Source organism: Solea senegalensis, linkage group LG14 (assembly GCF_019176455.1).
Source record: "Solea senegalensis isolate Sse05_10M linkage group LG14, IFAPA_SoseM_1, whole genome shotgun sequence".
NCBI lineage: Eukaryota > Metazoa > Chordata > Actinopteri > Pleuronectiformes > Soleidae > Solea > Solea senegalensis.
The window spans coordinates 5,156,284-5,170,662 of NC_058034.1; the positions used below are offsets into that span (position 1 = coordinate 5,156,284).

The 14,379-nt window shown below is 39.5% G+C and overlaps 1 protein-coding gene across 4 annotated transcripts in view; it reads right to left on the reverse strand.

Annotated features, from left to right (window-relative positions):
• The window catches only part of suco (SUN domain containing ossification factor), a 34,835-nt gene that overhangs the window by 15,701 nt on the left and 4,755 nt on the right, over window positions 1–14,379 (reverse strand). For 3 of the 4 annotated variants that reach the window (XM_044043328.1, XM_044043327.1, XM_044043330.1), the window contains exons 2-6: window positions 3,575–3,695; window positions 2,038–2,142; window positions 1,424–1,755; window positions 582–722; window positions 85–271 (exon numbers count right to left, since the gene is read on the reverse strand). In XM_044043328.1, coding sequence (XP_043899263.1) covers window positions 85–271; window positions 582–722; window positions 1,424–1,755; window positions 2,038–2,142; window positions 3,575–3,695 — 886 coding nt within the window. The remainder of the gene's footprint in view (window positions 1–84; window positions 272–581; window positions 723–1,423; window positions 1,756–2,037; window positions 2,143–3,574; window positions 3,696–14,379) is intronic. The other variant, XM_044043329.1, reaches the window with a different exon arrangement.

Below are 14,379 nucleotides of genomic sequence, written 5' to 3' on the forward strand. Positions count from 1 at the left end.
CCTGTATCCATCAGTCACACTGTGACAACTGCAGGACTGCACCCAATAAAGATGTATCATCACAATTGTCTGCAAGCTGCTGACCTGCTGTTCTTTATGGTGCTGCTGGGAGATGTTGCCCTCCTGGGCCAAATCTGGCAGCCCATCCTCCAGCTCCTGATGCTGCTGTTGTTCTGGATCCACATGGCCTGGTGTAGACTGGACCTCAGCTTCTGGATCAGATGTGGGGCTCTGGTCTGACCGCTGGACTTCTATGACAGCCTCATTTACACTATAGGTAACGTATAGGGTTAATGAGGTGGAGGGGGAGGAAGAGATGGGGGGACGGTGCAATAAACATGAATAAGTATATTGAAATTTTGGATGATGCCATTGAAAAAATTATTTATTTGACAACATTCACGGCCCTTTTGGAGGTTGAGCAGGCAAAAAGATGAAAAAATTTAAATAATGAAAAAAAAGGAAGAATTAAGTGGCGAGCAAGGCTAGCGGTCGACGGTGGCGCACAGCAGAGAGGTGTAGCTTGTACCTTGATTACCTGCCTCTGTGCTTTGTTTGACTTCTGGGCTTTAGATACTCACCCGAGGAGAGAGCTGCCAAAAGGGGAGTTTTCACAGGTTGCCAGTTCGGGGGGAATAACCCCAGTTTGTGAATGAAAGTGCTGAGCAAAGACAAAGTTGTCTACGGGGTGTTCATCTCCTGCACTGGCAACCCGCACCACACTGAGGGAAAGAAATGAAATGGTGTTTACCACACCTCCTTACACTGGGGAAGTTAGGGAAGGGGGTGGGGAAAAGGAAAGAAGGGAACAAGAGGACGAGATAAAAACACAGAGCAGAGAGAGAAAAAGATAGAAATGGACGGACAAATGGGATGAAGACGTCTCTCGCTTGCGGGGCAGTTGAAGTGCCTGATGTTAACAGTCCTTTTGAGGGAGAAGTTGAGAACAGATGTTTCCATGGGATGGGACATCGTCTCCTCTTACGATCTTGGTCCATGTTCCATGTCCATGTAGGTGGTTTTATTAGAAGTACACCAACTTCCATTAAAAAGTCCATTATTAAAAAATTGTTTCATGTAACGTCACAGCACTGGCCACCAGTTCCATGTGAAGAGACGGAAATATCTGGGACATCAGACCAACTCTCCTTTCAGCTTTACTTTCAGTGTGTAAGCACGCGTTTACAGGTGTTACGTTATAAAACAAAGTAAATCAAATAAACAAAGTAACTGTAACAAAACGGGGATAAACTGAAAAGAACAAATATGGCTGAACAAAAATATTAAAACAAAAATGAAATGTATGACCAAAAAAACACTGATCTGAATTTGGCTTTAACCATAACAGAATGATTTGTGGTTATAGCCAACTTCTGTTGCCAGAGACCAGGTCCCTGCGATGAGGACATGAGTGAAGGCTTACCCTGTGTTGGCTGGGCTGGCACTCTCTGAGGTAGGTGTGTTTATAGCTTCATCTGGGGATGTGATTGGGTTGGAGACTAGACTGGGATTTGCAGCAGGAGCGTCACTGTTTTCTGCTTGATCGAGAGAATCTGTGGACACCTGGCCCTGTGCTGGAAGTGGTTCTTGAGTGGAGGCCAAAGGAGGTTCCTGGTCATGGTCTTGGGGGTCAGTTTGCAGATCGAAATCTGTCTGGGGGTCTGGGTGGGATTCTGGCTCAGGGACGACAGGTGCAGTGTCAGGCGCCAGTCCTGGCTTTGAGTCCTCCACCTCAGCTTCCTGAGGATTCACATTCTGGAGAAAGAAAACAAAAACATATTTACACATAAAACAACACCACAAAACAACAATCAATATCTAAACAAGGTGAAACTGGCATCCTGTATCAGTGTGTGTTAGCTGTGAATCACACCATTTAAAAACCATGCACGTGATGAATGTAGTCTGATTTCAGACTAATCTACATTGATTTCACACAAAGTTTAGAAAAGGACAAAAAAAAAAGATAATTCTTTTATATTATTAATATATTGTATTCATAATGACAAGGCAATACGAGGATATAATATATGGTACCTGTTGTTGGTGTTTGTTTATTTGTGTTCCCTGTTTCTCCAGCGCTGCTCTCTCTGTCTCTAGTCCCATATCATATGATGTGTGTATTGTCCATTCTTCCACCACCTAGAGAGAAAAAGAAAAAATTATATATGTATGATATATGTAAAGGCCCTCACAGTCTATAAAAGGATCACTACCTGACATCAAAGCACAAACATTCAAATTGTTAGCAAAAGATTACATGTTCATTTTATTATTTGTGTCTACAAGTTTTAAATGCAAAAGGTCACTGTGACTAAGGCGCTGAAAAAGCCTTTTGTTGCTAGACAAAGACCGTCTTGTAAAGGCCAGTCACAGACCGCCAGGCCTGTTCAACTGCCCTGTCATACATTTGTTGGTGGACCACAAACAATGATTCCCCTTCTTCTTGCCTCACGCACGCATCCTAAAACAACACTCACTCACTTCCCTAAATTATTGTTCATTTTGGTCCTATTGCATTCACACAAATATTAACAAAATTCTATTCATGAGAGCAGGGGGACCCTGCTAAGAGCCAACACTGGCTCACTGCAAGCAAACTGCTACCCTCCTATGAATGGAGGGAATGACATCCTCTTGACAGATTTAAAATACATTAGAATTACCACTGGTTGGCAGTTTTTTGGAAATAACATGAAAAACCTCAGAAGTACATTTGCTCCATGGCAGTTAATTTGTGCTAAATCACAAAACCTACATCAAAATCTAAGTGACTCATGACTCATAAACTACAGTAGAGGCCAAATTCTGTGCAGTGAAAAATGTATGCGCTCATAATGTAATGAGCAATGAGAGCAGGGACAAGCGATAGCCAATGAAAGCACAAGACATGAGGTGAAGGCAAACAGACAGGGGATTGTGCAACATATTCTTTTCATGTTTACAGTATGTTCTTTATCTTCCTTTTTTTTTCCCCAAGTGCACGCAACATAAGCAACGTTTATCAGTGCAAATGTATAGATTAGTTAATGGTGGAGTGTCAATGGAAAAGGGCTTAAAGTGCATGCTTTAGCCTTTTCCAACTACACATTAACATTATCGGTTCAGTAAAGGAGATAAGGTCAAGTAAATGACATTTCTTCAAAAGCTCACATCTCAGTGGGAGATACAAAGACTTGCATAACACCCTCACCCTCCCACCACACAAAGTGGCCTCAATAAATCAAGACCTTGCCTAATCATTCACACAAATGGATACTCCTACTCTCTCCTGGGTTAGTGGGTCACCACAGTGTACGGCTTATCTCCAACCACTCTAACCTCCTGATGTTCTGCTAAGTCATACATTTCACTGAGAGCCGTCAGTCTAATAATACCTACAGTGCTGCTCAGCCAGCCAAAAGGATGAACCAGCAATCTTGCCAAGACTAAATATTGTACTTTGTTTGTTTCTGCTGTGGCTTTGGATGTCCGAAAACAGCTAGAGTGGTTTACATAATTGGATATTAAGAAACTGAACTGTTATTTGATAAACACTTTCAAACAATTGTATATCATGGTGTTCATCACAAACCTTGTGTTGCCTGGAGTCCTGCTCCTGCTCCTGTTTGGGGGCGTCAGGACTGTTGTCCCCGGCAGACTGACCTGGGTCAGAAAAGCTCTGCTCCGTACAAAACACATTTTGACTAGGGTACCTGCAACACAAAAATGAAAAAGAAAAATGTGTTTGTAAAATGCAACATAGTTGTTATAAATGAAGGACATACAAACGTACAATGTAGTTTCATCAAACATGTAAAAATCCCTTTTTCCACATCAATGAAAAAGCTCTGTGAGTGTAGTGGAGGAAAAGAAGCTGTTTATTACATGTGGTGAAGCAAAGAATGAGTCAGCGGTTTAGGGCTGTAAGAGTCAATTAATCAAATAATTACTTGATTAACTATTCAGATTCAGATTCTTAATTGTGAATGTGTTCTGGTCACTTTGCTCATTTTCATTAAAGCTGCATAATCTTTGTTCTCTTTGTTTATGGACAAAATAAATTATTTAAGATTTTTTTTTTTGAAGTTTGGGAAATGGCGACCAGCATCTGTCAACATTTTCTGACAAATTGAGAAATTGAGAAAAATAAAATAATAAATAAAACAGTCTACACAAACATCATTCTTCTTTCCCACTCTTGTTCCTTTCTGCCTAAGCTCTGGATAAAAGTCCCTTCAGTTAAGACGGTCAACATTTATTTTGTTTCCATCCTGACATTTTGCTTAGTCAGTGCCAGGTTTCCTGGCTAAAGAGATATATTCTAAACCACTGTGTCTCCTCCGTAACGTACAGTACATTAGTGCAGCAACAAAACAGCAGCCTGAAGCATAAAATATGAGAAGCGCTGCTGCTTTTGTATGCATGTTCATAAAGAGCATAATTTCCATGGGGGAAAAAATGCATGCAAGAATGTACCAGCTCAGCAGAGATGGGAAACGACCACCTGAGGCAATGTAAAGCAGACAAGGTGAAAAATGATCAGCTAGGTCTCAGCTGGTTTTCCTAACAGCATAGTAGAAATTAGGTTAAAAATGAAGTATGGATATAGAAGTATGGAGCAAAGCTCAGCTGACAAGCGGTTTGTCTAAACATGTTCTGTCTGCAATGACGCAGACGCTAGTGTTTCCCCTGCTTGTGGAGAAAAGTAAAACACATTTTGATACACCAGGTCGCCAATTTGGTGAGATTTGGCTCAGTTTTGCAAATGGCTGATCTAAATTTGACACACAGTTCAGTGCATTTTTGAGAAAGAGACAATGGGCAACGATGAAGCAAAGAGTGATGAACACAGCTTTACAAAGAAACAAAACACAAGAAGTCAAGAACTTTTGTGTTATTATAAGACTGTGGTGGGAGAAATTAGATTAAGTTGAGCCACCATTGTACTGTGATAATTAAAGGGACATCATGACTTACCCTATGGCTATATCTAGCCGTTTATAACAAGTCAGTCAGCAGTCTGTTTTAGAGCCATTCATTCAACTCTGTGTAGCTCAAATACCCAAGTAATAGCTATATGCATGCACTAATACAGAGCACAAGCCCCAATATGGGAAAGGCCTATATACCTTATGTAAATACTAAATGCAAAGCTAAATCGAGACTGTGACAACACGTTGCATCAGTGACAGGAATGTGAAAAGACACAAAGACTCAGCTCAGAAACAAACACCATGTGACTCTGAAATTTGAGCCATTTCCCCCTGAGCAGTTGAATATCAATGACAGGAGAGACTGGGACACATGGAGAGATGCGTTAGCACCCTGTCAGCCTGACTGTCAAAAAGGAGGGAGAGGAGCACTGCAGACTCAGACAACACACACACACACACACCCATCTGTGCTAGTCAGTGGCCTGTCATTTGGAAGGACCATCCATCAGGATTCTGCTAAATAACATTTGAGATGACTGAAAGATGACAAGAACACCATGCTAAGTCAGAGGATCTTTAAGTTGCTGTACAGTGTGCTGCATCAGATTTATGAGCTAATGACAACTCACTAAACTATAATGAGTTGATCTAAATATTGATACAACTTTAACTCAGGTCAACTCAAGTGTCATTTACCAAATTTATCAATACATTTGCTTGTGTCAAAATACAAAATGCGGTGCTTCTGTAGGGATATTTATATTTCTGCTAGGGCTGGACCAATGAAAGACACCACTGTCCATTGCAAATAGTGGACAGAAACACAAAGCAAGGACATGGCATGAGAAGGTTAAGGTAAAGGAAACAGGTTAAAGGGGCCAGTAATTGAACATTATGAATAGGGCTGGTTATTAATTTAAAAGGTTGATACACTATTGAATGATACTGATATCTACACTTTGATAGTGATCCATTTTTTCAATATCGAATTTACCAAATTAGTTTTAGAAAAAAGATGACATTACGGTAAAATTCTCTAGTTAAAGATGACCCAGTCATCATCCTCCAGTCATACATTTATCCTGCAGATTCTATACTTTCATTGAACAAGAACCAGCCTCTCACAACACAACACAGACTCACTCACAGACACACTATATAGGAATGAGATCCGTCTCTGGTTGTAACCTCCTGCAGGTCTCAACACAGCCATACATGACTGCTGCACTGTGAGATCTTGGTCAAACAACACGGTGCATGCTTACTGACTCACTGGCTCTGATAAGATTAAGTGCCTGGTCATACTTTCCACGTACACACTTTCCCGGCCAGTTGGTAACATGCTCTTTGTTCAAAATACCACAAAGACGACGACAACCAGGAAAGCTTGCTCAAAGTTATACTAATACTAATATATAAATACTGATGATGTAATCTACGCATGTTCCTATATGATCCTCAGAGTATTTGCATACACTGTAAAGGCCTCTAAAGGCCACAATGTCAGTGACCGAAACCCAAGAGCATAGGAGTGTATCGATATGAAGGAGTAAAATTGAACCATGGGCTTATTATATAGGCTCCAGGCTATACTTGGATTCATGGCTTGAAACTATGTTGTGTTGCATCCTCCAATGTCTCATGTATCTCCACCACTCAAACATGCATGTATGCACATATTTTAGTGAGGACGCTTTGTTATGTAACAGTCAGCTGTAAAAATGGAATGCCAGGAAATTAAAAGAACAACACGCAATCCCTGCGGATAAGAGTTTTTCTATTACCTAAAATTTGACCAAATGAAAAACAACATATGACCACTAAGTGAAAAAATATTATGAAAATAATGTAGTAGTAACAATAATAAAAGAATCATTGTCATATAACATGTATGTAGCAGATGATAGAGAGACAGAAAATACAAGAAAATGGCTAAACTTTAAAGAAAACTAAATGTACGGTCATAATTATTATATACATAGATTGTTTACATTTATGGTCAAATGACTTCTTTCAATGATCTGAAATGGGTTTTTTTATTCCTTCTTCAGTCAGAACTTTGCAGCTGTAAGAAAAACACCATCATTTCTGTTGAATATGTGCATGATCCATTTATTCAAAGCCATAAGAATTAAAAGTACTGCAGGTTTGTGCAGAATACCACAAAGCCATTAAAGACCTTGGAACACACACATTATTCCAAGGTTTCACAAGGTCTGGTATGATTTGATTTGTTTTGCTTTGTGGTATTTTGTATCACGGTCCCCCAACCTTCTCATTATTCCGAACATTTAAACACACATCAACTGAACAAGGTGCATTATTGTACTATTAGGTATAATATGTGATATTTGAATATCACATATTATACCTAATAGTACAACAATGGATTTGGATCCAATCACGATCGGCAATTCTTGCCTGTTATTACATCAAGATGGAGTCTACAGACCCCCAGGTCTTTCAAGCCACCCCCAACTATCCAAAAAATAAATAACCAACTAGACAGTGGTTCAAAGGTCAAGGTCTGAGCCACGTATGAAGAGGTTTGTTACACCCCTATTTAAAAGACTGTCAATCGCTGATAAGATACTTAAGTAAATAGACAGTGGTGAAAAACAGGTCACACACAGTGTAGGTTTACTTTGTAAATACGTCACAAAGTAAAGAATCCTGCATAAACTTCTGTGACTGACAACCAATACAAATGTTAGTATTTTCTGTAATGTACCTGGGGCAATGTTTAAACGGAAAACAGCCGAGACACAGATGGCCATGGAAACGGTAAATATTCAAAAGCAGAGATTAAACTACATTCTGGAACTAATCAAGACTGCAAAGAACATGTACTTACTGAGCTACAAATGAACTTAAGTCATAACTGTGAAACAAGGGTGAATGATCCCCTACCCTCCCACCCCCGTTCTGCATCATATTCATGAATGAATCACAAAAAAAAAAAAAGCTGACAATTGAAAAAAAAAGAAGAAAAGGCTTCAGGGGTATGCCATGACCTACATTTCAATTTAAATGGTTATGCAATAGATGGATAGGAACTTACGAACCACAACTGGAGAGAAATACAGAGAACACTGTGAGAGTAAGTTTACACACAAGTGTGACATGTACATGGGTCAATGCCAAGCTAATGAAGAGCTTGAGGAGAGTTTAATGAGCAACCAGTAAATATGGTGTTCATTCTCCCTCTATGCACGTTCACTGCCCAAATTCACAAGCACCAGTCTTTCTGTCGTTTACATTCCCTTTGATGACTAAATAACTGCAAACAGTGTAAAATTCAGTATGTGCTAAACAGACATTACCAGCTTTGGACAGATGAAGACAGACATACTGGCTACATCTCCTGATGCACCGTCTGTGCTGGTTCCAAGCAGCCAAATCCCCTGATATCCTGTTGCCTTTAGGACCATTCAGACCCAGGGGACATGGATATAACTATTAAATCAACTGTACTCCACTGAACCAAATGACTGGATTAAGCTAAAACTGCAGCGACAAAATGTATCTGCCAGCAATGAGTCAGATATCATCACCTGCTTCGTGGTGCAAATGGAAATGCAAATGCAGCTCTTATCTCATCTCATCTCAAGCTGAATGTTTGTCTGGTCTCCAAAAGATTTCACTTATTTTTGGTTTAAATTCTTTGATGTTCCAGGCCTTATATCTTTTTTTCCGCCACAAAAATACACCTATATCATTCTGCCCCTCACATGAATTAGCACGACACTGTTTCCCTGCAAATATGCTGAGCCACATCTCCGACAAGAAATCGTCAGAGTTGACATTCTGCTTTCATTTAGATAGCTGGCAAAAGAATAACAGTCAGGGGGGAGAGAAAACAGGATACACATGGGCAGAGGTGGACTGTTAGGCAAGGGAGATGTACCAGGGATCACCAGTAAAAGTAGGTCAACACATCTGCCAGGCAGGGACAAACACTTAGTCACTGTTTGGAGGAAAGGGGGGAGGAGGCAAGGGGAGGGCAGAGCCTAAAAAGAGGACAGAGCGTTTATATGTGGAAGTTTGCATGTGTGTTCTAATTTTCCTCCATGGAATAACATTGAGCAGCAAAGCCTGCTGATCCTCCATAATCCTCCCACTGGTGCATCCTTGAGGTAGCCAGGACATTGTGGTTGAACTGGTAAAAAGCTGACATGCCAACACACTAGTACATTCACAGCCCTTAACCTGACCCCATTTGTAACCATGTCACCAAAGTTACATTTGCCATCCAAACTGGCACCAGAAGAACCTTGCGACTGGCAAATATTGTTCCTTGTATGTGTAGTAAATCTTGGGCCCAGTGCTAGTCATACATTCTTTCTCCTATGTAAACCCACAGAGTCAGCTTGGGGCCCTCATGAGGTTTTCTTTGGCAAAGGCATTGACATCTATCTGGAATTAAAATGGTTGATATATATACTGTCAAATTAAAAATTAAAAAAAAAAAAAAAATTGTCAATGAAAGACGTTGAAACTTCTTGTTTTGGACTGATGAGCTACTGTCCCTGGGAATTGTCCAACGAATATCCATACCCCCAACATGCACACACAACCTGCATGTGTCCTTTCTTCAAAACAACAACATACAATGGGGGACAAAAGTGTTTGCGCTCCAACCAACTGTTTCTACTTAAGACACATTTTTTGACAGAGGGCAATTCGCTACTCCATGAAAATAAACAACAACAAAATCCTAGCTACAAGCTAGTGAGAATAATGTGAAGGAGGGCAGCTAACTAAGAAGAGAAATTTGTTTATTTGTTGCTCCTCTTATTGAATGGTGTAAAGCCTATAAGTGGTTGATGGGGCTGGAGTGGCAGACTCATTTCACTAAGTGCTTATGTTGTGAGCTGACTTGCTGTATTGGAGGAATAATGACACACACTACCCTCCATACAAACACATTATGACCCAGGCCTGCACCAAGCATCAGAACCTGGATCTCAACTTGTGAGAGAAAGAAGTGTATTGTGGGTTCTAATTTAAGGTTTAGGTCTGGGCAATCTTTTTTTTAATATCGCTTTCTCTCCTCTACAATTTAGGAGAGATGCTGAGCTATTTAACTACTAGGGACAGGCAAGCAGGTGGAAAATAAAAAAGATTAAGTTGACTGCACAACCAAGGAGTTATGGAAATATATTCAATCTAGGAGATTGACTAGAGATTGACTAAATCAACTTTCATTGATAAAAACATGTTCAAACAGTGGATCTGCAAAGGGCCAAGTTCACACCTATGTCACACTCATGTCCAAGTGGAACTGGATTTGTGTCATAAAATAACACTGTTGCAGGCTCAGTAGTTTCCTGCTGCATGACAAATCCTCATTCTGTTTCTCATTAAAGCTAGATAGTTACCATCTCATAGAAGCACTTCATTTGTTATAATGAAAAGGCATAGGCTATTACAAACCATGCTACTTAAAATTGTTGGTACAGCTTGTTTGTCTTTTTCATGTGTGTACACTGGGTCTATGACGCACAGAAATGCTTCAAAATGTACACAGGAGCCTTTCTCTAGGATGTTGTGTGAATGAACAGACACGCCTCTATTTGGAAACTAGTCTGTGGCACCAAGAAGGCCAAGTCAGAGTGAGGAGGAAAGACTGCCGCTCCTGTAAGATCACACTCACTCACGCTCCTCATACAGAACAAAATTTCACAGAATTTGTCCTACCAAATTACAAATGCCCCATTTCAGATGACCAACTACACATTGGGTACACCCAGCACCGCACTGGACAAATGTTCTTTGATTCGCTTTTATAATAAATTTACAGTAAATTGTGTAAAAGTTAATGGATTCAGATTCCACATTTAATTTGTGCTACATGCTCTTTTAAAGCATGTAAAGTTGATTCATAATGAAGTGGTACTAGACTACACCATCAATAAAAAATTAATTTACCATATTTTAAGAAAATATACAACAATTTTATAAACATGACTGAATTGTAAAGAATATTATTTTTTTTATTTATTTTTTTAAATGTATCATCTGATCAATTAAATCTATTTGAACTGCAAGAACACTATTATCAGGTATAATTAACATATTAATAACATCTGTGTCAAAAGGGCAAACTATATCAAAAGCCTAATGCATCAGTTTTTTTAAGGTGTGACATTATTGAAATTGAGGACACACCTCTCTCATTACAAGCCAAATACTAAGACACAGAGATGGTGGCAACAGAAAAGCTGTGGCTGTGTGGTGAATCGCAGCAGTGTTAGACAGCGGGATCAAAGAGGTTTGGGAATGTGACTTAGGAACATTAGCTCAGGACAAAAGGACTGCAGAACGCAGCCATGTGATATAATGAAATTTGATAGGAGAAGCTATTATTCCAGCGTTGACGCGGGTGTGGGCACAACAATACATATGCACTCTTGGTCAGAATGTATGCATCAGCAAGCACAGCGAGGCATAAAAAAAACTCCTGTAATCTTCCCCTCAGTACATGGTGTACTGGTGTGCTGCAGCTTGGTGAAACATTTCCTTTACATACTCCTGTGAAAACAGTGAAGATCAGGACTAGTTCAACAAAGTAAAACAAATGAAAGGGCTTAAAAAATATTATACTCATATAGTATATTTTGCAAACCTGAACCCATATTAGCTCATAATGTCCATTACAAATGTGGGTAATTTGGAACATATTGCGATCTGGTACAACACAGGCAGCTTTAGTTAAGTAAATTTGATGTTAATAATATTGAGGATGTTACTTGGTTGGCATGTGTCTGAATATAAGCCTCAGCAAAAAAATGCCCTCGTTTGCTTCAGTACATAATGTTCTTTAGTGGTGTTGTGTGTGTCGTCAGTCATAAACAGGGCCTCTTTCTGTATTGCCCCCAGCCACAAACACTTGCTACATACAAGACCAAGCCATGAACATGAAAAGGACAGAAATGGACCCACACACACAAAACAAGCTTGGGGGTTCGTCAGTCACAGCAGAAAGGTAAACACTGAAGAGCAGCGAGCAAGAAAGGGGGAGGGGAGGACGAGAAACCAGAGAGGAAAAAATAGTGCCTTTCTCTAGTAGGGCAGGAAAAAGGAAAGCAGTTCCTTTTTCTAATGGAAGTGAATGATCTACAATTCTCAACAGAACTACCGGGTATAACAATTAAACAATACACATTGGTAATAGGTTATATGATACAAAATCATTAATACAAAGACCACTGCATTGATCTAAAATGTGAATAGTGAGTGCCTCTTCAAGTTCTAGTAAAAGTCTCATATAAGACTGCCTTTGTCCAAGAGCAACTTCAATGAGACTTTCTATGCTAGCAAGTTTTATTGTTTTATCTTTATCTTACTGTTCTCAAATCCAAGTGATGCGGCTGAAGCACCTAGGACCAGGTCATACTTTCTGCACATTTCCCTATACGTTTATATGCCCACAGGGGTCTGCATCAGAAAAAGCTTTCGCAATAACCACGAAAATGAAACACTGCAGTACGAACAAGACCATCCCATCAAGGATGACAGCCACCGCTATAACTGCACAAAAGTTGTACACTTGTGTACCAGCGAACCTCCTCACATAATCTCAAGCAAGTTTCCATAATTACTGTCTTCTTCATTGTCTCTTTTGTCTGTTTTTTTGTCTATAGACGAGTCCGGTGAAATATCTTGCCAATTCACAGCCCTACTAAGTAACGAAAGTCTTGCACGGCAAATAGTTAATTTCTCTGTTTACCAGAAACATTTCTATGCTGTCTAAAAGTCACATTAATTAACTCTGCTACACCCTCTTTTCCACACACGCAAGTCGCTACCTTTAAGACATGACAATCTCCACCTTCAATGTCATTTACCAACACAGTAAACACAAAAGCAGTGTTTTCTTTTCACTACTCATGGAGCCTCAGGCCATTGGCCTGCACTCAGCACTCACGACAGGCCCACCTTTTCTTGGAAAAAATTAACGTGTGAACAATATTTAGTTTCTAGTGAAACTTAAGAAAGAACTATAACAACTGTATAACTTTGAAAAGAGGCGTTTGGTGGACAGCCAATAGTCTAATAACATAGACGTTGATGTGCATCTAAATAACATCAATGTGGCTGTAGGGTGCAAAACCAAGATAAATCAAAGATGAAACCAAGTCCCTTCTGAATACAAGGCTGAGAAAAAGAATCTAGTGCCAAGACATAAGCTGCTGATGTTTACACTTCAGGGTTTTTTTTTGTCCTCATGGAATAAAACATGAGAAGTAGAGCTGCAATGATTAATCAACTTTTAATATAATTTTATACTTAACTATTTTGATAATCGATTCATTGGTTTGGGATTTTTTATAATTAAATAAGCGCTCTGATTTTTCAACATCTTACATGTGAACATTTGGTGACTGTATTGCTCCATATTGCAAAGACATGATATAAACTGAATAATTTTGGTCTGTGGACAAAACAAGACATTTGCGAACATCATTTAGAAGGTTTAGGAAAAAAAGTTGATATTGTATGGATGGATTGATAAATCAAAAAAACAATCAACAGATTTATTGATTATGAAAGCCATAATGAGGCAATACACATATCTTCATCCATTTATAGCCGCTTACCCCAACACCCCTTAGACAACTGCAGAGACAAACTTGACCCAACTTCATGGGAAACATGGGAAATGTTTCTTGCAATCTGCCTTTGGGTTATTAGCTCTGAGCAGATACGTTATAAACATTATAAACCCGTGTGTACCCATTTGAATTAACACTGGATCTACCCTTAAGGTGTTGCCTGAATTCGCACATTTACTAAGGTTTTTAAAAAGGTGCCGGTGTAAATCCTCAACTTGCATAGAGCCGTGCAGCTAGGAGACAGCACGGCTGGCAGGCAAAAGAACGCTCAGGGCTGAATGGACAGGAAGAATGGTTAACTTTAGAGTGCCAGTCCAGCTCCGTCTCTTCACATGGAACTAGCGCTGCCATGCTTCAGTGCTAAATCGTGGCGTGCTACAACAACAGAAAGATGGACTCTCCAATACAGAGATACTGAGTTCCCGGCATTGAATCAAAACATTTTATTGCTGAATCTTAAGTCAGAGATTTAAAAAGGTATGAAAGATGCACTGAAAGCTGGTAAGACACAGTCAGACAATTGCAGCGTTTCCCATTTATGTGCAGGTGTGTGCTTTGACCTTTTTTTAATAATCAGCACCAGTGGATTATTACTTATTTATGCCATGTAAACATTTTTGTTGTCAGGGACTTTATAAATGCTGCTAGGACATGATTTTTTTCATCCACAAGTAACTTTGAAGAAGTCTAGTTTTCAATTCCCCATTTCATGTCTTTAATATTTAGTTTCATACAAATATACCTAAATCGTTTTTATTTAAAGAAGACGTATTACAGTATTAAAGTACAGACACGCAATGCAGATTGTAGAGGCAGACAATTCGGGCTGTGTACTAATGTAGGTG